General features: G+C 40.6%; 4 protein-coding genes across 6 annotated transcripts; 2 read left to right on the plus strand and 2 right to left on the minus strand.

Annotated features, from left to right (window-relative positions):
• The first annotated feature begins 690 nt into the window (after positions 1 to 690).
• Positions 691 to 6,844, plus strand: ttc22 (tetratricopeptide repeat domain 22). The gene is made up of 8 exons (XM_040184532.2): positions 691 to 1,057; positions 1,933 to 2,233; positions 2,582 to 2,637; positions 2,721 to 2,836; positions 3,050 to 3,168; positions 3,799 to 3,960; positions 4,271 to 4,423; positions 4,508 to 6,844. The coding sequence occupies exons 1-8, from the start codon at positions 795 to 797 to the stop codon at positions 5,039 to 5,041; spliced, it is 1,704 nt and encodes a 567-aa protein (XP_040040466.2). The 5' UTR covers positions 691 to 794; the 3' UTR covers positions 5,042 to 6,844.
• A 2,619-nt stretch (positions 6,845 to 9,463) lies between these two features.
• LOC144411439 (placenta-specific gene 8 protein-like) lies at positions 9,464 to 11,811 on the plus strand. The gene is made up of 5 exons (XM_078108156.1): positions 9,464 to 9,589; positions 9,677 to 9,699; positions 11,010 to 11,111; positions 11,201 to 11,388; positions 11,472 to 11,811. The coding sequence occupies exons 3-5, from the start codon at positions 11,045 to 11,047 to the stop codon at positions 11,688 to 11,690; spliced, it is 474 nt and encodes a 157-aa protein (XP_077964282.1). The 5' UTR covers positions 9,464 to 9,589; positions 9,677 to 9,699; positions 11,010 to 11,044; the 3' UTR covers positions 11,691 to 11,811.
• A 759-nt stretch (positions 11,812 to 12,570) lies between these two features.
• Positions 12,571 to 16,773, minus strand: ttc4 (tetratricopeptide repeat domain 4). 2 transcript variants are annotated; one of them, XM_040184579.2, is made up of 10 exons: positions 16,478 to 16,773; positions 16,212 to 16,329; positions 15,957 to 16,118; positions 15,485 to 15,562; positions 15,211 to 15,335; positions 14,990 to 15,076; positions 14,607 to 14,848; positions 14,404 to 14,488; positions 13,385 to 13,467; positions 12,571 to 12,835 (listed from the first exon to the last, which is right to left on the minus strand). In XM_040184579.2, the coding sequence occupies exons 1-10, from the start codon at positions 16,586 to 16,588 to the stop codon at positions 12,736 to 12,738; spliced, it is 1,191 nt and encodes a 396-aa protein (XP_040040513.1). In that variant the 5' UTR covers positions 16,589 to 16,773; the 3' UTR covers positions 12,571 to 12,735. The 2 variants fall into 2 exon arrangements, with proteins under 2 accessions (XP_040040513.1, XP_077964281.1); XM_078108155.1 differs by having other exon boundaries at positions 15,211 to 15,299; positions 16,478 to 16,768.
• Positions 16,774 to 17,123: 350 nt separating this feature from the next.
• On the minus strand, positions 17,124 to 21,599 carry pars2 (prolyl-tRNA synthetase 2, mitochondrial). 2 transcript variants are annotated; one of them, XM_040184578.2, is made up of 4 exons: positions 21,391 to 21,599; positions 18,743 to 19,103; positions 18,361 to 18,606; positions 17,124 to 18,287 (listed from the first exon to the last, which is right to left on the minus strand). In XM_040184578.2, exons 2-4 carry the CDS (start codon positions 19,061 to 19,063, stop codon positions 17,406 to 17,408), a joined length of 1,449 nt encoding a protein of 482 aa, XP_040040512.1. In that variant the 5' UTR covers positions 19,064 to 19,103; positions 21,391 to 21,599; the 3' UTR covers positions 17,124 to 17,405. The 2 variants fall into 2 exon arrangements, with proteins under 2 accessions (XP_040040512.1, XP_077964280.1); XM_078108154.1 differs by having other exon boundaries at positions 18,743 to 21,524.
• Positions 21,600 to 21,828: the final 229 nt, after the last annotated feature.

Here is a 21,828-nt window from a genome sequence, read left to right on the forward strand (position 1 = left end):
AGGGCACGTATGTTAGTAACATGAAGTTTCGATGAGTTTCCTTCAGTGCTGCAGCAGTCACACCGATCCTGACGGGTCACATTCTTTGGTTGCGTACAGCTGATGCTGGCTGGACAGAGAAGGCGAACTGAAACGTTCAAAACATGGTTTAAATAACTCAATTCATGATGTGATCCTCTCAGAATAAAATTCAAGGAGTGTCAGTTGGTACTGTTAAAGAGACAAATAAAATAGAACAAAGAGTGAAACTGTGTTACGAAATCTCCTTTTAGGAAAATAAGTGAGATTGGTTTGTTATTGGATTCGACTCAAAAGGGGCAGTTGACGCGTGGGGGGGAAACATATGTCGTCCCCGTCTGGCAAACTGCTAGTTCCTCCCTCACTGAGAGCAAAACCCTCGACTAGATCACCATCTTTGCTGTTCTGGCTCCGAAATGTTGGAATGAGCTCTCTGATGACATCAGGACCGCAGAGAGCCTTCACACTAAAGACACACCTCTTCAGACTCTACCTTAACTAAAAACACTAACAAATCGTAGCACTTAAGTTGGACTTGTTATCTATAGCAAGTTGAAAATAGGCTTATTTGTGATGGAATGTGAGTATCCACAGTTAAAGCACATTTCAACACACACCAGTGGTTCCACTTCCTAGTCACTCCCAAGCCCAACCTGTTTGACCTGTCTGATCCGCAGGGTTACCAGTAGACTAGATTGAACCGCAGACTGAAGAGGAAAGAGCTGTTTTCTTGTTCAGGATCTTGGGTCCAAATAGAAGGAGGAGAGCGGAAGGCCATGGAGGCAGTCAGCACAGAGGACATTGAGTCCCTCATGGACGACATGGACTACTTACCCGGACACTTTCACCTGGACCTCAACCTCAACTGTGAACCTGTCGGGCCTTTGAGGCTGAGACTCAGGGACACTTACCTAAAACAAGAGAGCCTGCAAGGCGAGCTTGAGGCTGAAGTGGGATATTTACAGTACGCTGTCCGAAATCTGTTGGGTTTGCTGGCTTTTCACCTGGAACACTTGGACACGGCTGAGGAGATTTTCAGGTGATGACTTTTTTTAAAGGCATAGTACTCAAAATGTTCACAAAATACAATTTCAAGAGATTTTGGTAGTTATAATGTGATTTTTATAACAGAAACACCACACGGGTTAGAATGTGTCTTAGTACTAGCTGCGCTTAAATGATGTGAGCTAACCACAAACCGCACAACTGGACTGAATGTCCTCACAGCAGGATAACATCTGACAACTGACCTTTAACCAGCTACAGTCGAACATCCACAACGCAAAGGTCACCCTTTAAACAATGTTACGCAATACTTGACAGATTTGCTGAGCAAATTTTGTACGAATATTCTGTTAACAGGAGCACACACCAATTAGACAAGTAGAATCAACAAGCATGATCAACAAACGTTTGAGTTGCTCCAATAAGAATGTTAAATCCTAATTGTCATAAATGTAAGACTCAACGTTCCAAGTTACACTACAATATTCTACAACGTGGCAGTAAATAATCCTACGTAATATCCCTCTGATTTACTGTTAAACTTTATGATTTACTTCTGTAGCTGGTTTATATAGTATTTTCTATTCTAATCCCCCGTATAGTATAGATGCTCATGAAGTGCGTGTGTCCTATTTAAATTGTTTTTTACTTATTCCATCTCCACTTGGCATTTTATTACCTACTTCTTCTTAGCTGGTGTGATAACATTTAACATGGTAACACACTAACAATGACAAAAGTCAACTTGATGTTGGCGCTAGATAAAAAATGTAAGGATCACCAATTCACCGTCTTAGGACCATGTCATTCTTTTCTAAACGTTTTTTTATTTTTTGCATTGAACATTTGTGTTTAAGACTGGCAGGATATTTTTCAAACCCTACTCTCTTGTGTATCTTGACCTCTCAGAAGCATTTGTAAAGAAGACCCCGGTAACCTTAATGCCTGGGCCAACCTGGGCTACGTGTACGACAAGCTGGGGAGGGAGCTGGATGCGGGGGAGTGTGTGGAGAAGGTGTCCCACCTCATGGGGTTAGACGCTGGAGAGGCCTTCCAGGACGAGGCCAGGCTCCTGGCGGCACGCTGCCTGGCCGAGCAGGCGTACGTCCATCCTCACGACGTGGAGCTGGACAGTGAGGACGACCTCAGAGAGAGACTGACTGCAGCATTGGCACTTTACAACAGGGCCCTGCGCTACGGGGGTCAGCTGGTGAGACGCACACACAGTCACGCCAAAGCTGCACATGTCTGTTAAAGAGTTTAGGATTGAATGGAGAAAAACTATGCGCCGTTGTTTTCCTACTTTCAAGTCTTCTTCCAGTGATCAGCACCAAACATGCATCATTCTCTGACTTATAACCTTGCAGCATTTCATTGGTGGGTTTTCGATCCATACAGTGTTAATAATCCTGAAATTAAGCTCCTAGTTATCACACATATCTTACATATATCTTATATATATATATATATATATATGACGAGAATATTTATTTCTGCATAATAAGCAACTTTGTATATCTAGCAAAGACCACTTATAAAGAAAATTGTGCATTTTCAGGTTCAAAAAGAGGAAAAACGAAGCTGGTATTTTAAAATGGCCACCATCTATTTAAGGTAGATAACAATCCATTTTTAAAATGATCAGTGCACCACTTATTATTATTATTATAATATACATTAGGACTTTCTCTCTGCAGACTGGATGACATAATAAAGACCGAAGCAGACTCTGAATACTCCAGACTTTCTCACTATAACAAAGGACTGCAGCTTCTCAAAGAAGCACTAGAATTGGAGAAAACACCACTCAAAGGTAAACATCTTACAGTATGTTTCTCTACAATTAAATCTGCTTTATTCGGGGCATTCTGTTGAAAGTGCACTGCAATTTTCCATTGGAAATAACTTTGTTTTAGCAATAACAACTGCAATGTCATTTCAAATGTTGTCACGTAAATAGTTACAATCATTTCCTCAATCTAAAGGGAGAGAAACAACAAAATGAGCATTGTAAAATTCCCCGCAGCTCTCACTTGGTGTTACATCGGTATCATGCTGGAGAGAAAGGAAGAGTTCTCCACCGTGCCCATGTCCATACATGACTGTGGCTACTCGGCTACTGATCCTTTATCCTGCTATGGAACTGTGAGTTAACCCGCACATCACGACACGTCAACGGTAGCAGACAAGAGCGTGTTGTAAAATCTGATAAGCATTTCCAGGTTTATCGCAAACGTCTTACGTTCCTTTTGGTTTTCTACTACCGGCGGTTTATTTGTATCATGTTGGCAGTAGCAGGCCCTGCTGGCACGGCTGCAGATCAACATCCTTAGATTCACCGTTTTGTGAGATCTATGGGCTACTGATGGGCGTCATGGGTGTTTTAAAAAACACTTCATTCAAATTCAAAAACTAATGTTGATTAATGCAGGGAATCAGCTCAACGTTTATCCATAAAATATTTTCTACAATCTTCTACAAACTCACAAAGACAGTAATGGATCATCAATCAGCAGTGTGAGTAGTTGTGTACAATACAAATTAGCAAACGGTTTTCTCCACTGTGTCTTTGAGTAGCGGCTCGGGGTCGGTGATGCACTCAGCTGTGGTTAAGAATAATGAGGAAGGGATATGAAGGCAATAGAAGGTGTTTTGAGAAAGTGCAAGATACCACAAAGACAAGAGGTGCTTGAGCACTTTGCCATAACTGGGCATCTTTAATTATGGCTATTTCTATATTTTCCCCATTACATATAAAACTGTCTGTGTCTGCAGGCCATAAAGCTGGCCAGTGATGATGCATTCACCCTGAACCTTCTGGCAAAGGTCTTCTTTCTGTTGGGCAAACATGAGATGGCAATGGGGATCTGCAACATGGCCCTAAACGTTCTACCAGACCCAGAGCTCAACTGGCAGGCTTACTGCACCCGTGCAAAGGTACTGCAGCCGATCTATTGAATGCAGAAACCAAGGTGGCCGATCCGAGTCGATTACCATGTGAAATGCTTTTAGTACTTCATTATTACCATTTTTAAAACCTCGCTGAAAAATGCACAGAATTCAAACATACGTACATTTAGATTATAGTAATGGAGATGATGAAGAATAATTGGTTATTTGTGTAATGCATATTCTCTGTGTGAGTCTATATGATGGAAAGGGAACCTTTATACTGCCAACACCTACGTAAAGTGATAATTTCCATACATTTAGAAAAATGAGATGTACATATGTTTCTTTCTTTAAGATCAATATGATGCTCTACATCAGGGACTTGGAGAAGGTCAAACGTGGACAAGGTGGAGTCCCAGACCGACAAAAATTAACTGAGGCCAGAAAAGACTTGGACAAGGTCCTGAGTGCACGTCAATGTCTGCGGACTCACCTGGAAATGGCAACGGTAAGAAACACAAACCACCAGCAAGCAACGTGAATGGATGTTTTAAAGGAACCGGGTGTTCAGATCTTCGGTCCTTCCCTTCAGGTGTTCTACTATATGGGCGTAGACGCACTCCAGGAGAGTCTGTTGGTGGACGAGGGGGCAGTGAACAGCGCGTTGGTGAGTGTGTCCCGCGCCCTACAGTTCGAGCAGGGCGACAGCCTGCCGGACCTCCACGTGCTCAGAGGACGCTGCCTCCGGCTGAAGGGCGAGGAGCAGAACGCTGCAGACTGCTTCAAACGGGCAGTGGAGTTAGAGAGGCCGGGGGGCACGGACACAACGGCCCTGCGCTGCCTCCTGCAGGTGCTCTTGACTTTGTTCATGCAGGGAGGCCCTGACCAAAGCCTCGTAATGACCCAACTTGAGCTGTGGGTGCAAAAGGCGGAGGAGCGGTACCCCGAGGACGTCGTGAAGTTCGTGCTGAGGTGTCTCTACAGGACTCGCACGGCCGAGGTCACAGAGTTATCCAGGGCTCTGATCAGAACAGGCAGACTGAACATAGTGAGGCGGCTGCTGGAAACAGTGGTGCCTAAACAAAGTAAAAAGAGACCAAAGACAAGGTCTTTGACCTTTGCATGAAGCAACATTTGCATATGGGGCTTTAATACACTCTCGGCCTTGTGACCTATTTTTACATTATTTGAACAACAGCTTAGGTTACAAAGTGCACATTCAAACCTACAGTTTGTAAAAATGAGCTAAGTTAGTACAATTTGTGATAGTTTACATGTAAAAAGAAAAAATAATAATAATAAAAACAAAAACATCAGACGGAGGGGGAGAGAGAATGGGATTGGGGTCGATGGGGCTTGCTGAGCTCAAGTGTTAAAGGGTCATTCAATTCACGTTCATCTGAAGGCAAATCCTTTCCATTACATAGATGTTGTTTATCCACTCGTGTGTCGCGGGTACTCAAGGAGCAACCAGCACCTTGTGAGCGCTTTTTTGCAGGCTATTATTTAAAAGCAGGTATTTATCCCTTTATTCCCTGTTTGGAAATTTCCCAAGAATAATGTTGAAAATTGCATACAGGTCAGTGTTAATTATGCTTTGTAATGTGTTATGAATCTTTGCCAAAATGGTTTGGTCATTGGACATTCCCAAAATACATGCCAACGATTTACTGCTCAAGCCCCACAACCTCTCCAACATGTAGCATCCCCGTCAGCAAAGTGTGCCTTCTGCTTTGGTGAATTAAAGAAACAAATAACACACGCAAATTCCCGCCATATATGAGATATATATTAAAAAAGTGGGAAAATATTTCCGCTGGAATTTACAGAGCAGTTCTCATTTGGTATTGAGAGGTTACCAACTCTTTCCCATTGTATAATCCTTAAAACTGTTTAAGGCCATTCCTTCTTCTTCTTTTGGGAGTTTTAATTTTAAATTTAAATTTAATTCTGGGTTTTTTCACCATGCCAAATAAATCTTGAAATTATTTAATTATAGAATTGTTTTGGTGGAATATCTGTAGGATTTGCTTCAAGTAAGAACAGACATCATACATTCATTTTTGTTAAGAGGGGGGTGTAATTTATCTCTGTATATTTAACTCATGTACTGTATATTGCGCTATCCGATCGTTGTTATTGCAGCTTTAGTGCCAGTAGTTTTGTTAATTTTGATGTGGAGTCATTATATTGCTTTTTTGTGAATATTCTTTTTTTATCTAAAAATAAATGAATGAATTTCTTGACAGAACTTTACACGGTCAAATAACAATGGTGTACTGTATATAAACTGTATGTTTTATCATTAAGTCGGACGGTTGGATCTGCAGAGTAACCACCATTTAAAGCAAGCTTTTCAATTTCTGTTAAGGGGGGTGTATCTTATCTCTGTTGTTGATGTTGAGATATTTTTTAGGTGTATTTCAGAGAGTTCTGGACCCAGTTAAGGTGACATTCCTCTCTAATGTTTTTAGGAAAGTTGAAAGTGAAGATTATGAAGATCAAGTTTATATTCTGCATACCTACCAAATGTTTTTAGTCAGAAAAGTAGTTGGAGGAGGCACCAATAAGTCAACATATCATCGGCATACAGGGCCATATTGTGGTCTGGTTTGTTTCTACAAATGCCTGAGCTCCCCCGTCCTGTTCCACGCTCTACTGTTACGGTTTCTGAGAGATAGCCATTTATTTTATTCCACTGTGGTTTAGCATATAGTGTACGAATAATTGATGTGCATCCCAAATCGTTCAAGGACTTTTTCCAAGAAGAGGCCAAGTCACTGAATCAAAGGCCTTCTCAGCATCCAGACCGAGTACGAAGGCTCATTCAGTTCATTCTGTCGGATATGGTTTGTGCAGCGATCGCTTGATGTCATCGTGGGTTTGTCTTTGTGAAATAAAGCCAGTCTGGTCGTTGTGCACAAGTTGAGGAAGGATCTTTTCCAGTCTTTTGGCAAGGAAGGCTGTGGATAATTTGTAGTTGACATTTAACACAGAGATCAGTCAATAAAATCCACATTCCACATTATCTTTTCCTTCTTTGTGGATAACAGATAGTGCCTCCATCACCATTTGGGCATTGTTTAAAGTTATTCTGCAGGCCTTGAAAAGCCTAATAGCTCAGATCAAAATGCCTTCCACAACTCTGAGGGAATATAGAGCCAAATAGAGGCCAAAGGTTTGAATCATTTAAAAAAACAAATGTCAACCTGAAAGTTTTGCTCTTGAAGATTGAAATAGATAGAAATGAGTGGACGAAAAGTATTGTTGGGTTGAATATAGTTTTGACTCACTTTTTGATATTCGCTGTATTAGACTTTTTCGGTTGCATTTACAAAACCCCTTATTTTCGCATTCAAATCTTATATTTACAAGTTTTTTAATTTCAAATGTTTTTTTCACATTCAGACTTTTGGCCCTGATCTGGCGTAGGGGGCGGGACCTCATGCTGCCTAGTAACATGTAAATCATGTCACACTACCTCTTATTCACTGGGACACTTCAATCCTCTTTCACCACTGACCAGCAGATGGAGATGTAAGCTCTTAACATTCTGCCGGGTTAATGAAACGTTCTGTTAGTGACTATGAATAAAAGACACGTTCATCTATAATGAACTGACATTAATTTAAAACTGCAACTATCAAATTCCGTGCACAGGATGGTTTGATGGGATGGATATGTTTTGGCATTTGCAGTCGCCACACTATACCCACATCTCATCCACAAAGGGGCTTTAAGCTTAATCGTGCATCATGACGTCATCTCTAAACAGAAACAAATGAAACTAAACGCATTGTAAGTCCCGTTCTTATCAAGTCTCCTCCAACCATCTAGAAATTATGTTTTAATGGAAAGATTTTCTTGTGGAAAAAAACAATGTTTTACATTTTTTATTATAAATCCTTTTTGTAATCCTTTGTGCTATTTTGTAAGTTCTAATTTAAGTAAATATTGGTGTCTTCACTTATTTCAACCATATTTCAAACAATTCTACTCTTTTGCAGCGTATCTGAGTTAGAATTGGAATACTTTGTTAAGGAAAAAGTACCAATGCAGAAAAACTGTCATGTCATACTTGCTGCGCTGAAAGTGCTGAGGGCGTTTATTCAGCTGCTTTCTTTCCGTACACAAAGGAAAAAACCCAACACATAGTTCAAGGACACATTCACAAGTCTTCTTGTGGAGAAACATGCTAGTCGGATAAAGCCAGATAAAGATTTTAACCAGCGAGTTGGTATTATCTTACATGTTGGAAACTCACAATAGGGGGCAGTTTAAGAAAGGTATTTGTCTGTCGTGCAATGCAAGCACCACTCTGACAAAGAAAAAACACTCACTGTTGGATTCTGTATCACACTGTGTGAATTCAAAGCTGCTTACTGGTATTTAGTATTTCATTCAAAAATGAAATATTTGTATCATTGCTGCTCCTTCTGGCTCTATTGCTGTGAACAAAAATGGGAATTGGGGTCACTAATTGATTAGGCCATGGTGTGGCCTGTGGGACTGCGCATGCATTTACATTATGTTTTACACATGCAATACTGTAACTGTAAAATGAACATTTTCTAATAATGCATTGAGGTTTTTTTTGCTATACACTGATGTACTAATGTCTTCACATTTTCTCCACCGTCTAAGAGCCAATGACAAATCATTGCCAATTTTATACATCATCTGTTTGTTTCAGTCATATCTATGTCAAAGTACAAGACTTCAAAGATGGTGAAGAATAACAATAAAAATGATTCTGCTTGGTCAACTTCCCTTCTTTGATTGAGCAGTGGAACAATTAATATCCTACCTGCATGTATGTTTCCGTGTTTCAATGAACAAAAGGAGGTATTTAAATGTGTCAACTCACAAGAAAACCTCACCAGCTGTTTCATTTGTTTGACTATCAGTAAATAGTCACCAGGAAGGTGTCCAGCTCCATCAGGAAAAACAACATGCAACATTTATCAATCATAAACATTGTAAATACTTTCAGTGCTCCATCCATTCTGCTCCGGTGCAGGAGCACCTACCCAGTGTGCCTCGCGGGAAACAACCAGCCGGCGCATGTTGAACAGTTTTGTGTTTGTTTGTTAGGCCCTAACTGTCATCGATGTCCAACATGCGTACAGAGACGAAAACATCCATGTTTGATGGATGTTTTTCTACTGTTGACTTATTCAATCAAGTTCTTGTCATTGGAACTTGACTCCTGGGAAACACCCTCCTGTGTCCTTTTTTTGCTGGTATCTGTGTGGAGAGCCAAATGAAGAAGTCTTGAAACTTGAGACAATTCTTCTGTGAATTATGCTTCATCAATATGTTGTATTTAACTGACCAATTGAATGACAAAGTATTATTGACAACTAGTATAACTGTCTAAATTCAAACAAACAAATCCTTTTGGAGCACATGTCCACTACTTGACCTTATTTTTTCATAGAACAACTTAACAATAGATGATGTGATGTAATAGATTACAATTAAATGAAGCAGGAAATTCCGCCCTTAGCGTGTGGTCTGGATCTAATTTGTTGCTATGACAAGATTCAGGTTCTGCAGCATTCTATTTGTTCAAACAAGCGCACGGACACCACTCCTGACTCCATGACATGTTCTTTGTTATTTTCAAGTTCAGAGCCAAGAAGCTAATCATCTTAACTCATCCAACTATCAGGTAAATCGTGTTACAGTTTCGTTTCCTTCTGCTCTGATGAGGTTTATAAGAACCAGATCCAGTAAATACCCTTTCATTCATTCACAGATCGTTGTGTCCAGCTCCATCAGGTAAGACCTTAACAACAGTTAAGTTAACGTTAAGATAACGTTGAGTCCGGCATTCTGTAAAAGGGATTTAACAGTAACGCAGCTGTTTTTGGCGATCTATATTAAGCCTGCCACAAAAATATAAGGATCCTGAGTCTTTTGAAATGTCATCAGTTGGACTATTTTAAGAGCATACTGTGTTAGATCACTGCAGGATGTTCTCCCTGTTGACTAACTATGGGAATATAATAGTGATTGCGTGATTCTTGTCATCTTGAATATACTGAAATAGGCTATAAAACCATGAAAAACGGTGTATTGAAGTATTATTTTACATACTATTGGCACTATATATTGCTGAAAACATTTTTAAAGGAAATTGATTTCCATCTGCAGTGAAAACGCATATCTGTAAATTTGGAGCAATGCATTATTTAAATCAAGCCCTGTATTATAATTTGTATGATTCTTAAGTCATTTGAATCTAAACAAAACCAAAAAACACAATTATGGACTTTAGTAGAACTAAATGACCCCATCTAATTGGCCTTTTTGAATTTTGAATTGAATCAAAACAGCAACAGTAAACTTCCCCATTTAGATAAAATGTATCATTGAAACTATTCCTGAACTGAATCAGAAATCAATTAGTTTTTCGGAAATATATTTGATGAAATAGTTTTGGCACTGCCAAATGTATTGCTAACAACATTAGACACAGACGTTACGAATGTCTTATTTTTCTGTATTCTTTAATGACTTAAAAAAACTGTACTGTTTAGTTTTATGACATTTTGCAGCGTATTGCATTGTATTAAGAAGTATTTAAGTGTATGTAATTGGCGCTTACATTTTTAAATATACCTTTGTAAGACCTTTTTCATGACCTTTATGAATCCAAAACTAACATTTCTATTTTTGATTAGTTTTAAATACTTTGATCTTTTTCATGACTATAACCTTGAAGTGTTTCAATATAATGTACTATGACATTTTCTGATATTCCTTAATGACACAAAAAGGCTGTAGTGTTAATAGTTTAATAGACGGTATTACTTTTTATTGAACCATGTTAAAATGAAAAAAAAGAATGTAACTGGTTGTCTCATTTTTTTAGGCCCTTTTTTTTAACCTATTTTTAAATTCTTTGATCTTTTTCACGACAATCATTTTAAAATGTTTCAATATAACGTACACAACATTTTCTGACATTCTTTTTAATGACTTTCTAAATATTGTTTTGAACTTTCTTTCATTTATATGACTTTTTTGACACATTACTCTTATGTTTTGCAAGTCTTTTTTTTTCTGACGTAACTGTTCGTTACTAGGTTCATTGTTTACTGCCTGACGTTTGCCGTGAAAAATGTCAACACAACCCTTGGTAGAGTGGAACAGTGAATTCTGTGACTGCTTTGAGGACGCAAGCACTTGTAAGAGACAATTCCACAACTTTGACAATTTGTATTGTGTTTGGATTGAAATCCACTCGATTATTGCATCTACTGTGTGTGCGTTTTAGGTTGCTATGGCTTCTGGTGCTGCCCGTGCCTTGCCTGCACGGTTTCGGGACAATTTGGAGAGAATCGTTGTCTCCCACTATGTGACATGTGCAGCCCGGCCGTGCTCTCAGCCTGTGGGATTCCTCTGTTTGTGCCTCCGGCAGCCCTGTCTCTAAGGGCTGCCATGCGAAACAGATATGGTATCAAGGTATGAGTGGTGGGATTTGAAACAAAAGGTTTAATAACAGTTGATGTACAGCTTTACACACGTTTTTCTTGGGTTTTCTGCAGGGATCCATCTGCAAGGACATCGCCATTTCCTGCTTCTGCTCCTGGTGCTCCTGGTGTCAGATGCATCGTGAGATAAAACATCGCAAAAAAGCTCCCATTGTCGTCACTGTGCAGCAACCGACTGTTTTGCAAATGCAGCCGGCTCCAGTGATGATGGCTGCTTACCCCCCCCAAGCTGCCTTCGTGAACTATCCGGGAACAGTCACTATCCCACAGTGAGCTGTGTGGCCATTCATTGTTTGTGGAGACATATTTAGATCAGATCAGGTTCATGTTTGTTTGGTTGAATTGAAATACTAAATTTATTTGCTGTTGATGATTAAAGATCAATGTTAATTCATATGGTTGACGAGCGACTTTAAGTTATTTAAATTTTAGACAAAAGATCTCTTTGAATCCTCATTCGTGGATTTTTCCAAAACATTTTACTCCGTTTCTGTGAGGTTTGTCCAAAGACGGTTCACCAAACATCCTTAAGTGCACAAACTTGTGGTGAAAGCACCTAAATTGACAGCGGCTGCCGCATGACGGTAACAGGGATGCTTTGGGACACGCAGGTAGATGCTACGAGCTGTCTTTATGAAGCAAAGCAGTCAAGATGACGTCACTCTCAGACACCCGGAGTTGTTCCACTGTGAAGAAGAAAAACTGGTTCATTCACACCGACGACTGCGTTCCAACACTTTGCTCTATCAAGCTTTCACATGTCACTTAGATTTTACTCAACACTCACTTTAGTTTATTGATGACATCCAATGAATTTTTTGGGGAGATAATAGAATTTGAGATAATATTGCTTTTGATATTTACTCACTTTGTTGTGAATAAAAGTTTTGTTTGGAACTTTGTAATGTATGTGCTTACAAGAGAAGTTATTTATTTATATAGCCCAATATCACAAAAGAAATCAAACTTTGCTCCAGAGGGCTTTATAATCTGTTCTGAGCAAATCTTTACTCGTTCTGTTTTGCAATTCTATATAATTCTATATATTATAATTAATCTTGAATCAGTTGATGAAGGCTGCTAGTTTGCAGTTATTATCTTTTTACAAACAGAAGCACAAAGAATCCGCATGGACGACTTGTGGAGATTTCCATTTGTATTATATTCATTTATTAATGATATTCAATGTCAAACAGGGGATCCTTCTCTTCTCTACCACAACAGACTTGAATCTTCCATTGTATCTGTTTCAAGGGAAAACTTGAGTTTAATATCAACTTTAGTGTATTAAAGTCCCAAGATTTGAAAGACAATGTTTTCACAAACTCCGTATTGTTTTTCCTGTAAAAAACTGCTTTGAGAATGACGAGATCTTAACCAGGACAATGAAGCTGGGAGTGCCTGACTTGACAAAAAACCTGTTAAGAAAACAAAGGAGAGGGTGAGTGAGCAAATGAGTGTCAGGGGTTAATATCAAGGAACTAAGTGGAGGAAGGCATGGTACAAATAGCCAAACAGCCGATGTCTGTCAAGATTAACATTCCTCTGTACTGGTTACATGAGCAAAGGATCCTTGAGAAAGAACAACTCTTGTGTAGTGTAATAAAATATCACTTGTGACTTGATTAAGGAGCAAACACCAAGAAGAGGATTTTTTCCAAGCAATTGTATTGGTATCATTGTTTTTCATCTAATTATTCCAGGAACTAAAATGTCACTAAACCCTAAGGACTAATTTTAGCCTCAGTAACTATAATTAAAATAATTACCATGATGATGTATGTAGGCTAAGTTGCGTTAGCATATAACCACACTAAATTTAACTTGCAGGCTCCTTTTAAGGGCAAAGGTGAAGTACAGGATGAAATATCAGTTACAAGAAAGTAATAAACACCTCACAAAGGAAAATTCCTGGTGACCATAATTCAGATGAAATCACAGGTGGAAAACTATCGCAATGGATTTACCTTTTATGCTGCAACGCGTGTAAAAGCGACGTCTCCTGGTTCACTTGGTAGAGCGTGTCCTTCTCCTCATCTTCAAAGTACAGCTAGAAAGTGTGGAGATGTAGTCAGGATTATATATTTTTTACTGTTAATTGTTTTCTGGTCATTCAATATTCATTTATGAAATAACAACATGGCACGGCATTTTTTATATACTACTGTGTGAATTAAATACTTGACAAATGATAGTTCAATTGAAAACGTAAGCGCAAAATGTACATACAAGTTTTAACTGAAAAAAAGAGAACAAATAAAACACAAAGACACTAGGTTTAAATGTATTCGGAAAAATACAAAAATTACATTAGGGAAATACTTTGATTTCAGTGTGTTTGACCAGATGTTAAAAAAGAATTTAAAAGCGGCGGTGGGACTGTCTGCTTTGCGGGTGGGCGCGCGCCTGACTACTGACTATATAGTGCATGAATACATGAAGACTAGATACAACAGCTTCATGCACTAGTTTGATTATTTGCCGTTTCATGCAAAGGAAACGTTCCATGTTTACAGTACAGCTCGCTCGGAGCGCTCAATGTACGTGCGGCTATTCCATTAGTTCATTTACTTATTTTTCTGTAGGTAATAGGTTGTTAAATATGTTTAAACTTAAATAAATGACCTATAAAATAGGTTATGTCGCGTTGTATTCATTTGTCCTGTTATTGACGCGCCTAATGCGCAACCAGATATTCGAATATATGTGTATGTATGTATATGTGTTTTTTTAAAGGAATATTCAAACGTCATTTTTGAGCAATTTTGACGGCCCTAATCTCAATGTATAATTTCATCACAATAAGATTCCACTGTCAAGAGATACATTTCTTTATTTAATAATTGGCCAGCAATATGTAAGATATAGTATTGTTGTGTGTGTGTGTGTGTGTGTGTGTGTGTAGCTCTGCTATAGTTTATAAGAAAAGCACAGCTCTACTGTCTGTGGAATAAATGACTAATAACATTAGGTGAAACAAACAAACCTGCAAATTATTTGGATGATATTTTCTGTCTGTGTCCCATGGTGGAAGTTCTTCTCCGAACATAATCGCCAGGTGATCTAAGAAACTGAACCAGGCAGATTGTGTTTCTAATTAATTGTTGAAGTTAATTTAGTCAAATGGCACAGAGTCAAACCACATCCATTTTTGTTAAGGATAAGACAAAAGGGAACAGAGGAGCTTACCAGTCTTTCTCTGAGAAAGCAGATATGAAATCAGTCTGCTGGTGCTCAGGGTAGAGGAAGAGAACGGGCCAGTGCAGGGAGCCCTGCTCGTCCAGAAAGACCTGAGCCCCGGTGGCCTCCTGCGAGCCAAGTCCATCCAGGCTCAGCTGTGAGATCGCTGCCGAGGAGCCTTCATCCTCGTCCTCGCTGTTTGAACCGCTCGGACGAGGCTTCACAGATTGGAGGAGCTTGATGCCTCGATCCTGCGTAAAGCACAGAATAAATGCTCTGATAATTAGTATTAAAATAAAACAGGCTTCGTGGTATATAGAATTAGTGTCGGATAAGCCAGTATTATAAACAATACAATCAATTTCATTCTGAGTTTGAAATATCATGCTTACCTTTATAGCAGCCAGAAGAGCTTCTTTCTCAGCAAGCAGCTTTTTTTGTTTGATCTTGGCCTTCCTGGCATCTCTTTCTTTTGCTCTCTGTGGTACAACATTTACATTTTTAATGTGCTTTGGGTTTTCAGCACAATAGAGACAAAATGTCCAAAATTGAATCTGGACATCCTTTAGAGCCTCCCCCTCCCAAATTGATTTGAAGTAATTTATTGTTGTACCTTGTGTTTATCTGCTGCTGCTCTCAGCTCCTGCAGCTTCTTGTCCGTGGGATGAGCTTTGAGCCCCTCGTCACACCACTGGACGGCCTCTGAAAAGTTACGCAGCTCTATACAACTCTGAGCACCTGCAAAAACCAACATAAAATACATCCAATATATACAATACGTATTATAATTTGTTATGCTTACTACACATTGTTATTCTGCTATACTCGACAATTTCTCAACATATTTATGGGGATGTTCTCGGACTAAGCAGGCTTATATTTCTTACCTCTGATCAAGGCTTTAAGGTGTTCAGGTTTAATCTTCTTTGCAGCTGCAGCATCGTTGTACGCAGAGCGCATGTTACCTGAGTAATGTAAAGCAGAAATTAAGAAACAGACAGAACGAGCTCGTCTGCGGGCCAGTCGACAGAAATACATCAACATGCAGATGTATTTCAATAGAAAATCATTATGCTATGAAATAAGCACCTGGCTGCTGGCTTTCATCATATATAATACAATACAATACTAATATATATATATATATATATATATATATATATATATATATAATGAATGATCCTGTGATTTAACTGCTGGACAATTCGATGCCTTAGAATTGTCAACAACTGCTTCGCTGGTACTATAACGTTGCATATCACAATTAAGCTTATAGGTATTCTTTGAAAAGCCTCCATTCCGGGTTTATGCACAACAGCCCACATGTTTCTGCGCGACATGACAATAGGAGATCCGTACCCAGGTAAAAGTGCGCTGCAGCCCGGTTGGTGAGGAGGACCGTGTCGAGCTCCTGGTCTCCACATTTCTTCTTCAAACCCGCTGTGTAGGACAGTATGGCCTTCTGGTAGTTCTTCTCCTTGAAGTAAGCATTCCCCTCGTCTTTCAGGCCCTTTGCTTGCTCTGGGGACATATAGGAGGACATGAACCGAATCGCTAACATGTTATCAACTCCACAGCAGGTGTTTCAAAAGCGCGAGGGACCCACACACCGACCTTCAGGGGGTCTGTCTTCGTCGTGTAGAATGGCTTGCAGACAAGCTAGTTCTGGGTATTTTTGCGGGTCAATTTCTTCAGGGGCTTTTTTCATGAACATAGGTATCCTATCAAACTCCTGGATGAGACAAGAACAGAATCTCTGTAGGAACGTTGCATTTAACGTTGGCGTGAGGTTGCTGGCATTCAACAACACGAGACAGCGCATTTAACGTTACGGTAGCTTTATTTTTGTAGCGTTACATGTTGGCGTTAACGTAAGTTACCTCTTCCCAGTTGTCCTCACTAAACGCATTTTTATAATTTTGGGTCTTGAATTTGTCCATGAACTCGTCCATTCCGTCGTCGCTGTCATGTTGCACCTCCTTTGACGCCATTTTGGATAAATAATTCTGTGTAAAGCGCTATTTTGTCGTATATAAATATTTATATTAACTGTAACGTGATTAGTATCTCCAGCACATCGGCTATGTTGACTTTACCTCTGCTAGAAGTTAGCCAACTTGTTTACACACGTTTGCTTGGGCGGTACTACGTGGATAAGGTCCGTGCGGAAACACAGTACCGACCGACACATTAGTTCCGCCACCACACGAACATTAAAAACGTGTTGTTAAAATGTTGTAGTAAGTATGTATGTGGCAAAGTACTATATGTATAAAATGTTGCTATCATCAGAACAAATAAATTCCACATAACATCCTAAATGTGCCTAGCCTGCTTATTTCTGACATTCCACTTAGTATTTACAATATCTACATGTGGTGTTTTTCTTTTGGAAAGAACCAAGTTGTTCTTTCACCACTGCAAATGGTCATTTTATTTTTCTCTCACTTGTTTGTGCTAGGTTTTTACAAAACGCTACCATTAAGTTACACAAACTGGTCAGTTATAGATGGAAATCTCAAAACACACCATCTCATGATTTTATTTAAGAGACATAAAAGACTGCAAAAATGAAATTGAACCATTGTTGTGTTTTACAAGATAAACCAAAGATAATTATCCCCCGTGCCCCCAAAAAAGGCTCATTATGAAGCTGTTGTTTTGACAGTTACTTAATCAGTAATGTCAGTCAGTAGGTACATTTTGTATAAATATGGTCCCAGTCCTCTTAGGCAAAAGAAAAACATTTATTTTCTGTTATTCCCCACAGAAAACAAAAACATGCATTTCCACATTCATTGTTGTTATTCATACAGTTTCCACTCTTCCCAATAGATCTAACAGCCCATCTTTACTGAGAAACATTGTCTCACCTGTCTGCTGACAAATCACTTCAAATCTGGGTGTTTCCTCCAGAGCTCCCTGTCCCACTACAATAACATACGGGTAACCGAGTCTGTTGGCATCCTTTAGCCTCTTTCCAATGGTCATCTGCGTACGGTCATCAAGAACAACTTCACCTCTCAAACAAGGCCCGGTCTCCCCCAAAGTGTGAACCAGATCCTTAGCTAATAGCGACGCGTCATCCACCTTACTGCCCTTCTTTGGGGGTAAAACACACACCTGGTAAGGGGCAAGAAGGCCTGGCCAGCGAATCCCCTCTTCCGTTGACAAAACCTCAATGGCTGCTGCAAGAATACGGGTTACCCCAAGACCATAGCAGCCCATCTCTGCAATACTAGGCTTGTTCTGTGCACTGCTGAACGTGGCATTGAATATATGGGAGTACTTCTTTCCGAGGTAAAAGGTGTGGCCGACCTCTATACCCTTTGACTCTACCAGTGTGCCAGTTTTGCACTGTGGGCAGTCAGTGCTGTCTGATGACATGGTCTCTACATTAGCAGAGAAGGAGCAGCTTCCACAGACCAGAAGCCGGTCCTCACCGATGTCTGCCGGCAGCTGGAACTCGTGGGAGAGTTCACCACCAATGTTGCCTGTGTCCGCCTGCACCTGAACGCAGCGCAGACCCAGCCGGGCAAAGAGTCTGTCGTATGCCTGCCGCACAGCGTCATAGGTCTCATAAGCTGCTTCTTCGCTCACATCATATGAGTACATGTCCTTCATGTAGAACTCCCTCCCTCGAAGCAGACCCAACTTCGGCTTTGGTTCATCTCTGAATTTGCGGGTGATCTGTTAATAAAACGTAATTAAATCACAATAATATTATACCAAATACACAAATAACAAGAGGCCTGAAGGCTACCTGATAGAGAAGCAGAGGGAGTTGTCGGTAGGAGAGAGTCGTCTGGTGAGCGACCAAAGTCGTCACTGCCTCCTCATGTGTGGGACCCAAGCAGTAGTCGGCTCCGTGGCGATCTTTCAGACGGAACAGCTCCTTTCCCATCAAGTCCCAGCGCTCACTGGTCTTCCAGAGATCAGCAGAGCATAAACTGGGCATGTCCAGCTTCTGCCCACCAATCCCTTGCATCTCTTGGTCTATTAATCTCACCTGTGGATTTAAGACTAAAAGTTATTATGCGTTGATACAATAACACTCTTTACTTCCACAATGGAGTTTGCTCTTTTTTGTTATGAATAGTAAACAAAAAGGAAAATATAAAATGTATTGTTATAGCTGTTCTCACCAGCTTCTCCATGGAGCGGACAATGGCAGGAAGGTAGTAGTAACAACCCGGACTAGACGGATGGATGAGGCCGGCCTGCTGCATCAGCCTCTGGCTCTTACAGGTCACCTCTCCTTGCAGCCGGACGTCCTGCCCCACATCACGCAGGTTTGAGGGCTGGTAGAGGCGGGACACCAGGAGCGTGGGTTTGGTGCGTTTGGGATTGGGGACGGCCGGAACCGTGGCATGCTGGGCGTCTCCCGAATGGTGGCTCCTGGGAAGTACTCGCGCTCTGTAGAGTCGCTGGAAGACTCGCTGCCGAATGCGATTCGTAAGCTCCATAGAAGATCCAGACCTCGCAGGCGAGACGAATCCGTAAGCGCTGAAACTCAGTTCATAGACAATAAATTAAATGAAGCAAGTTGTTCAACAAAATCCCAAAAGTCTGTTGATCATATAAAAGAAGACGCACTTGTAGCAAATTCCATGTTTTAATTTTGGACGTGGGGAGTAAGTAATTAAACTGATTCAAGTAGTTTAGTTTGAGGTATTTGCAATTCATTAAGTTTTAGATTTTATTCAGTCTTCATTTTTTACTCATCAATTTCTCTTTCACTACATTTTTACTCTTTACTCCATTACATTTGTCAGATTAATAGTTATTTTGCTGGCTCAGATTGAGAGTAAAACAAATGAATAATGATGTATCACCTGATTACAGACATTGCATTATTGATCTCTTGCTGAAATGAAAAACCAACTTTATTTACACTTAATAAAACAACAGATACAGTGCATCCGGAAAGTATTCACAGCGCTTCACTTTTTCCACATTTTGTTATGTTACAGCCTTATTCCAAAATGGATTAAATTCATTATTTTCCTAAACATTCTACACACAACAACCCATAATGACAAAGTGAAAACTGTTTTTTGCAAATCTGTTAAAAAAATAAAGAACGAAAACATAACATGTACATAAGTATTCACAGCCTTTGCCATGACACTCAACATTTAGCTCAGGTGCATCCTGTTTCCACTGATCATCCTTCAGATGTTTGTGCACCTTGATTGGAGTCCACCTGTGCTAAATTCAGTGTATTGGACAGGATTGAGAAAGACACACACCTGTCTAAGGTATCACAGTTGACAGTGCATATCAGAGCATAAACCAAACCATGAAGTCCAAGGAATTATCTGTAGACCTCAGAGACAGAATTGTATGGAGGCACAGATCTGGCGAAGGGTACAGAAAGATTTCTGCAGCGTTGAAAGTCCCAATGAGCCTCCATCATCCGGAAATGGAAGAAGTTTGGAACCACCAGGACTCTTCCTAGAGTTGGCCGCCCAGCCAGACTGAGCGATCGGGGGAGAAGGGTCTTAGTTAGGGAGGTGACCAGGAACCCGATGGTCACTCTGACAGAGCTCCAGCGTTGTTCTATGAAGAGAGGAGAACCTTCCAGAAGGACAACCATCTCTGCAGCACTCCACAAATCAGGCCTGTTTGGTAGCGTGGCCAGACGGAAGCCACTCCTCAGTAAAAAGCACATGACAGCCCGCCTGAAGGACTCTCAGACCATGAGAAACAAAATTCTCTGGTCCGATGAAACAAAGATTGAACTCTTTGGCCTGAATGCCAAGCGTCATGTCTGGAGGAAAGCAGGCACTGTTCATCACCTGGCCAATACCATCCCTACAGTGAAGCATGGTGGTGGCAGCATCATGCTGTGGGGATGTTTCTTAGTGGGAGGAACTGGGAGACGAGTCAGGATTGAGGGAAAGATGAATGCAGCAATGTACAGAGACATCCTGGATGAAAACATGCTCCAAAGCGCTCTGGACCTCAGACTGGGGCAACGGTTCATCTTCCAACAGGACAACGACCCGAAGCACACAGCCAAGATAACAAAGAAGTGGCTTCGGGACTCTGTGAATGTCCTTGAGTGGCCCAGCCAGAGCCCTGACTTGAGCCCGATTGAACATCTCTGGAGAGATCTGAAAATGGCTGTGCACCGACGCTCCCCATCCAACCTGATGGAACTTGAGAGGTTCTGCAAAGAAGAATGGGAGAAACTGCCCAGAAATAGGTGTGCCACGCTTGTGGAATAAAACCCAAGAAGACCTGAGGCTGTAATTGCTGCCAAAGGTGCTTCAACAAAGCATTGAGCAAAGGCTGTGAATGCTTATGTACATGTGATGTTTTCGTTCATTTATTTATTTAACAGATTTGTAAAAAAGTTTTCACTTTGTCATTATGGGTTGTTGTGTGTAGAATGTTGAGGAAAATAATTAATTTAATCCATTTTGTAATAAAGGAATGTGGAAAAAGTGAAGCGCTGTGAATACTTTCCGGATGCACTGCATTTAAGCCTAGTGTGCGTTAGAGGACATTACTCGCTACTGCAAAAACATACTTTACAGCTGAAGTCAAGGTCGTCAACACTGCAATCCATTAAATAAGCTACAGATGTATTAAACTAATCGCGGCATTGGTGGTGAATGCAGATGCGTGTGTTTAAAGTGTCTCCAACAGGGAGACTTCACAGAAAACAAGTTACAGTAACGTTGCCGATCACTAACGTTAAACCCTTTAGCTAACGTTAGCTGAAATTAGCTTCCTCAGTTAGCACAACGCGACGTTAGTTAAGTAACAAGTAAACAACACTCACTCCGGTATTTGTTGTCTGGTTGTTCCGAGTAGTTTATCGGAGCAGATGAGCAAATAGTGACATTTCTATGAAGTTGACCAGCTGCAGCGCGTTAGTGTTTCCGTCAGCTCACGCCGCCTATCCGGGGTCGCTCTGTCGCCGCAGCGCCCCCTGTGGGCGTGGAGGCGGAACCACAGGGAGGTGAATGAAAGGATGAAAGGGGGGGCGGCCTGCGTCCGAGGGTCTTTGTGTCAACGGTGGCGTTTTAATTGATTGTAGGTTTTAGTAAATTTCATGTTCTTCCCATCTACCCGAGAGGTTAATAGAAAAACGTCAGTTCACCGAAACACAACAATGCATGACAAATATAAACACCTGCAAAGTGTGACACTGGGCTTCAAAGAATTGCATTTAATGGGAAAACAGTTGTAATGTGTTGCATTATTGTACTGCTGTACA

The sequence above is a fragment of the Gasterosteus aculeatus genome, chromosome 8 (genome assembly GCF_964276395.1).
Source record: "Gasterosteus aculeatus chromosome 8, fGasAcu3.hap1.1, whole genome shotgun sequence".
Classification (NCBI taxonomy): domain Eukaryota; kingdom Metazoa; phylum Chordata; class Actinopteri; order Perciformes; family Gasterosteidae; genus Gasterosteus; species Gasterosteus aculeatus.